This window comes from Papaver somniferum, chromosome 1 (genome assembly GCF_003573695.1).
Source record: "Papaver somniferum cultivar HN1 chromosome 1, ASM357369v1, whole genome shotgun sequence".
In the NCBI taxonomy this organism is placed as follows: Eukaryota; Viridiplantae; Streptophyta; class Magnoliopsida; order Ranunculales; family Papaveraceae; genus Papaver; species Papaver somniferum.
The window spans coordinates 175,297,950-175,303,909 of record NC_039358.1 but is presented as its reverse complement, the minus strand read 5'-3'; the positions used below and the strand labels follow the sequence as shown (position 1 = coordinate 175,303,909).

Below are 5,960 nucleotides of genomic sequence, written 5' to 3'. Positions count from 1 at the left end.
TATTCTTGCATGACCGTTCTACCATCCCAATCAGTCCTTTTGATCGTAGCTAGGGCCGACTTAATTGTAGACAAAGAAGACAAGTTGTCGGGATCGTCCGCCTTTATTTTACTTAAGATCGCACTCGCTTTTTGGATCCGCATAGACCTCACCATCTGCATTTGATGTGGTTTTAACTTGGAAACCATTACATGTCCAATTAAATCCAACGGATCATCATGGTTGTGACAACCGTTATCAACTTTATACATTTTATACTCTTTACCTTTAATACCATCGGGCTTATAGAAGACAATCTTAAATGGGCATCCTATCTTCTTGGTATTGCTTCGGTATTTCCTATTCGTCTTCCGTATGTACTTACTATTCTTTCCCTCGTGACTCTTTCACGTCCCACCTCGCTCACAAATCATTTCAAATCGAGTGTCACTAACATGATTATTTTGAACTACCACGCACATGTTATCTTTTGCATTGTTCATAAGCCATTCCTTTGCCTCCTTCTTACTTCCAAATGTCTAAACGTGCATAAAACAAAACAAACCTAATAAGCATAACCATTTAACATATAAATTTTGAAAAAAAGAAAAAAGTAGTAATGAGTATACCAAATCGTTTGCATAGTATAGGAAAGTGTCGGGCCTCAAATAGAAGTCATCAACAAACTCTTCAACGGCCTGCATATGAAAGCAACAAATTATTATACAATAATCGGAGGTTATTAAATAAGTCAAACTTCCGAATATTCTATATTCGGAATCCTATCGGTTACCCAAAACACCCGATCTATGCAAATGAATGTACACAGTTTACTGAGTAAAAAAAATGATATATTCGGAGGTAATTAAATAAGTCAAACTTCCGAATACTTTATATTCGGAATCCTATCGGTTACCCAAAACACCCGATTTATGCAAATGAATGTACACAGTTTACTGAGTGCAAAAAATGATATAATCGGAAGCTAAAATATATAGTAAAACAGCCGAATATAAATAACCGGGAGATAACTTTAATCGATAAACATCCGATTTTCAAGTTTTCAGAAATTTTATTTTGAGGCCACTGTTATATTCGGCAGTCAAGTAATGTTAAACTATTACCGATTGTAAAGGATAAGAATACTGAGTTTTGAAATTTTCTGAGGAATTCGTTTTTGGGGCCATTCGGAGGTAAATAACTCTACATAACTACCGAATGTAGATATTTTTGGAAAACCAGTTTGGGTTTTTTCTCATATTCGGCAGTAAACTAGTATCTTGTAACTACCGAATATACATATTTGGTACTCAGTGTGTTATATTCGTAAGTTTAATCTAGAAATTATCTACCGAATCTGGGTAGTTCATGGCATTCAATGCATGCAATAATCGGTTTTTCTTGTTTACAAAAGCACACAAACGCATGCAAATCGAGTATTTGAGTTTCTTAACACAATACCTGTGTTTTACATGCATCGTTAGCTTCAATATCATGCGATTCTCCATTTTATTCCATGAAAGGGTCGTCTATGTTTTCCTCTCCACAAAAGTTTGGATCATTCAACATATACCCCAAATCGTCTTCTCTAAACGGTCGTGAACCCTCAACATTTTGTTCTTCGTCATGATTCTCACCTTCTTCTTCGTATCCATCCATTTTTGTAGTGATAAAATGGGTTTTCTCTTTTTTTTTTCCTTCACCTTCTTCTCTATAACTCTAACAACTCAAAAATTAAAAAGAAATGAAAAAAATGAAACACAAATCATTCTAATACTGCACCGACTACAATCGGAAGTATGGGAACGATTTTGGCTTCCGATTGCATTCGGAGGGTAACAATGTTATCATATCCTCCGAATATATAAGGGTAATTTCGCCATAACGAATTACACGAGATAAGGGCTGGCTACATTTTCCCTTTGGGTGACATTTTTTGTTTTATTGTTGGCCCCTAAATCCTTTTGAGTGGCCCCTAAAAACGCCAGGCAAAAAAAAGGCTTTTACTGGTTCGGACCTCTTCCCCAACGGGCCAACCCTAAAACCCATCTCTCCTTATCTCATTTGATTGGATAACCGGTTCTTTTTTCTCTCACCGGGTCGATTCGCCCTAATTTCTTCAGGTATTTTCAGATTTAATTTTTTATTTTAAATGCGATAGTATCGTGTCATTATTTTCATTGTCGAATGAATGAATTCTTCTTCTTTCTCTTGAATGTATACATCGTGAGTTCTTCTAATTCTAGGGTTTCGATTCGAATTAGGGTTTCAACAAAATATAACCCATTGTATTTAATACAAAGGGTTTGCTGTAAAGATAAATTATAGGAATTTCTATCGTCAACCCTTCTCGATAAGGGGTTACCTTATGGTAGCTGAAAACAGAGTTTAACATTGTTTGTTTACCAAACAAACAATTGGTTCTGATCGATTCTTTCTGGGTGAATTGAATTGAATCAAAGAATCGAGGATTAGGAGATACATTCTCTTGGGTGGTTGTTTATTTCGAACCAATTTGTAGAATTTTGTCGAACAAATTTGATTTTTGGGTAAAAGGCAATACTAAGGATGGAGAGTGCAGTAAGTGGAGAGGAGGATGATTTCGGCAATGAAAAAACGTCAGTAGCTGAGATCACAATGAAACTAGAGGAGGCGGAGCCTGATACTGTGTCATCAGCGGAGACCACAGTAAGGGTAGAGGAGGCGGATACTGCGTCGTTAGCCGAAGCAACAGTAAGTGTAGAGGAGGAGGCTGATACTGGTAAGGAAAAAACTTCAATGGCGGAGACCCCAGTAAGTGTGGAGGGGGTTGATACTGGCAAGGAAAAAACGTCGTTAGCTGAGAAGATAGTAAGTGTGGAGGAAGATGATAATGTGAAGAAAAAGACGCCATTAGTGGAGACTGCAGTAAGCATGGAGGAGGAGGATACCGTGAAGGAAAAAACTCCACTGGAGGAGACTGGGGCAGACAAAACTTCATTAGTGGATGACAGTTCTTCAAATAACTCAGTTGGGGAAGGCTTTGAGTCATCCAATCCTACTAAAGATGCACAAATATATCCTTCTGAGGTAATTTTAAGCATCCTGCCTGGTTGATTTTTTTTTTTCTGCAAAGGAATTTAATTTACAATTATGTTCAAACCCAAAGTTCTAGAAGGTAGAATGATCAATACCTTTGGACCAGCAAACGTTAAAACTTTGAACTCTATTTTATGCTAATAGATGGATAGTTTCGGAAGTCATGTTATATGGTGTTCAGTTGTTCATGGTCAAGGATGGTATAGTTCGTTTTCAATTTTCAGAGTCCTTTCTGTTGTTGGAAATTGAGTAACTTACGACGGTATAATTTGACTTCTGAGTCTGTTCTTAATGGAGCTAAGAATAATCTACAAAAATATATTTGGCTAGGGACTGACTATTAGGTAGAATGTCTCGTCCATCATGATTGATGACACTGGAGCTTGTACTCATCTGGTTTTTTCTTTTTTTATTGGTACGGGTTGATAGGACTTGAAGGTGGATGCGAAACCAGTTGATAATCCACAGCAAGATACCACCATTGCAGTGCAAGATGTGACCATCTCAGAGGTCTTGGTTGACTTGGCTCAATGTTTTAAAACCGATAAGGTACACTTGTAACTTCTTAGTTTCCCAAAAAAGAGTGTTTTGCTTGCAAAAACATATAGAATCTTATTATTGGTTAAAAAATGTAGGTATTTGACTCACGAGAAGCAGTAATTCAATGGTGCCAAGAGGTTGGGAGAAAGAACAATACAGTTCTTGTGATTACGAAGTCCAATAGTAAACCAGCGGGAAAGGGTTCCATAGTTGAGCTTGGATGCGAAAGAGGTGGTGTTTACAAGAACCATAAGAGAAAGGACTACAAACCAAAGACTGGACTTAAACGGAAAAGGGCTCCTAATACCAAAAAGTGTGGTTGTCCTTTTAGCTTGAGAAGTCTATGTATGGCTGGAAATAAATGGAATATAAAGGTAAGGTGTGGAAGACATAATCACGAGGTTGAAAATGCACTGACAGAACATGCACTTATAAAGCGTTTGAAAGAAGATGAAGAGCAACTATTGGCTCGGTTAACCACAAGTGGTCTCCGTCCTCAACAGGTACTTAAGGTACTGAAAGAGAGGAACAAAGAAAATCACTCGACCATTAGAACCATATATAATGCGAGGGCAAAATTAAGAATGCTTGAGATGGAGGGAAAGTCAGTGATGCAACAGATATTAAAGCTGTCAACCCAATTTCATTACATGGAGTGGCACAGGAAGGATGAAGAGACAGATGAGTTAAAGGATATAGTGTGGTCTCATCCAGAGTCGACGTTGTTGGCAAAATGTTTCCCATCAGTGCTATTGGTTGATTACATGTGCAAGACCAATAGGTTTAAGATGCCATTTTTTAACGTACTTGGGGTCACTTCTACAGGAATTTCTTTCGTAGTTGCGTATGTGTTTATGGAAGAGGAGACGGAGGAACACTTAAGTTGGGTGTTAACGCAACTGAAATCATTATTTCTGCCGGATAATTTGCCTTCTATATTTGTAACTTTCGGGGATCCTCTGTTGGTAAATGCAATTGGTGCTGTATTTCCAGGAGCGAGTAGGTTGGTATGCACATCTCACATAGAACAAAATATTGTGATCAATTGCAAAAATGCATTTGAAGATGACAACATGTGGAATGAATTCTACCATGATTGGGAGCACGTTTGGAAAGCAAAGTCTGAGGAAGATTATGTGGATGCATATGCACAGTTTGTAAAAACGTGGAAAACGAGGGCCCCTGCATGTGTTACCGACCTGTGTGATACATGGTTAGAGCATAAGGAGAGCTTTTGTTTGGCCTGGACACGAAATATCAAGCACTTCGGTAACACTGTAATTAATAGGGTTGAAACTGAGCATAGTCCACTGAAAAAGTCTATGGAGTCTTCTGCTGGTAGTTTCTTTACTTGTTGGGAAGCAATGCACAACTTGATAAATAACCAGATTGCTCAGATTAAGTCCTCCTTTGAGAAGAGTTTGACTTCAGTCAGACATGAACACCAGATACCTGCTTTCCAGGTGTTGAGAAACCATGTTTCTCAATATGCGTTGGATCTTATATTACTGGAATTCACCCGATCAGAAGATTCTGGCACAGATGCTGCTGCTTGCGAATGCTCATTTCGCTCTACGCATGGACTTCCATGTGCGCACGAGTTAGTAAAGTACACCCAAGAGGGCAGGCCTATCCCTCTTTCGCAGATTGACCAACATTGGAAACAGCTTTCGGTAGTACCTGTACTAGAGAATAGTGTTGGTTTTGATTGCCTAACAGAAGTGCATCTACTCCGACAAAGATGGATAGCTGCATCTGAACCCGACCGACACTTACTGGTTGAAAAGATGAATGAAATTGCAAACGCAGCTTTGTCTTAGCAACACGGTAATGGCTTAAAGAGTTAAATATATGAAAAGTATGTTGCTTTTATTTGTAAAATAGTCAATGAAGTAGCAATTGTTTGGATTCTGCCACCTGAATGCTTGTCTTCTGGTGTTTCTGGACTAGTTTCTTGAGACATAGCGATAAACTATCCCTGAAGCTAGTCTTGGTCGGAATACAAACTCCCAAATAGTTAAGTTATTAACTAATTTACTGGTTAAGTTTTTTTTATATCTCCGTCTCTTTACCTTCTTCTCTTCTTTTTCTCTTCAGTTTCGTGTTGCTCTAGCATTTGTAATTGAATTTTCTTAATCCAATTTTGTTGACACTCTCATCTGATTGGTTGATTTGGATTGAGTCGATACACACTGGCCCTTTTACTTTACATGCTTAGGATCTCGCCCCTTAATGAATGAGAGGTGAGATGGAAATAAATTGCATAATGGTAAAACCTAAAATCTGAAATTACCTGGGAGAGCTTTTCATGTTGCAAGTTCATTTTCTGTAATGCAATTGAATTTTCTTTATTTCTTTCAGCA

General features: G+C 38.0%; 1 protein-coding gene across 1 annotated transcript; it reads left to right on the top strand.

Annotated features, from left to right (window-relative positions):
- The first annotated feature begins 2,155 nt into the window (after window positions 1–2,155).
- LOC113308662 (PKS-NRPS hybrid synthetase CHGG_01239-like) lies at window positions 2,156–5,744 on the top strand. The gene is made up of 3 exons (XM_026557128.1): window positions 2,156–3,048; window positions 3,487–3,606; window positions 3,693–5,744. The coding sequence occupies exons 1-3, from the start codon at window positions 2,548–2,550 to the stop codon at window positions 5,415–5,417; spliced, it is 2,346 nt and encodes a 781-aa protein (XP_026412913.1). The 5' UTR covers window positions 2,156–2,547; the 3' UTR covers window positions 5,418–5,744.
- Window positions 5,745–5,960: the final 216 nt, after the last annotated feature.

Bases quoted from the DNA above. Each gene is read 5' to 3' on its own strand.
- LOC113308662 (XM_026557128.1), top strand. From the start codon at position 2,548: ATGGAGAGTGCAGTAAGTGGAGAGGAGGATGATTTCGGCAATGAAAAA. The intron at 3,049-3,486 runs GTAATTTTAAGC...ACGGGTTGATAG, and splicing joins CACAAATATATCCTTCTGAG to GACTTGAAGGTGGATGCGAA. The intron at 3,607-3,692 runs GTACACTTGTAA...TAAAAAATGTAG, and splicing joins AATGTTTTAAAACCGATAAG to GTATTTGACTCACGAGAAGC.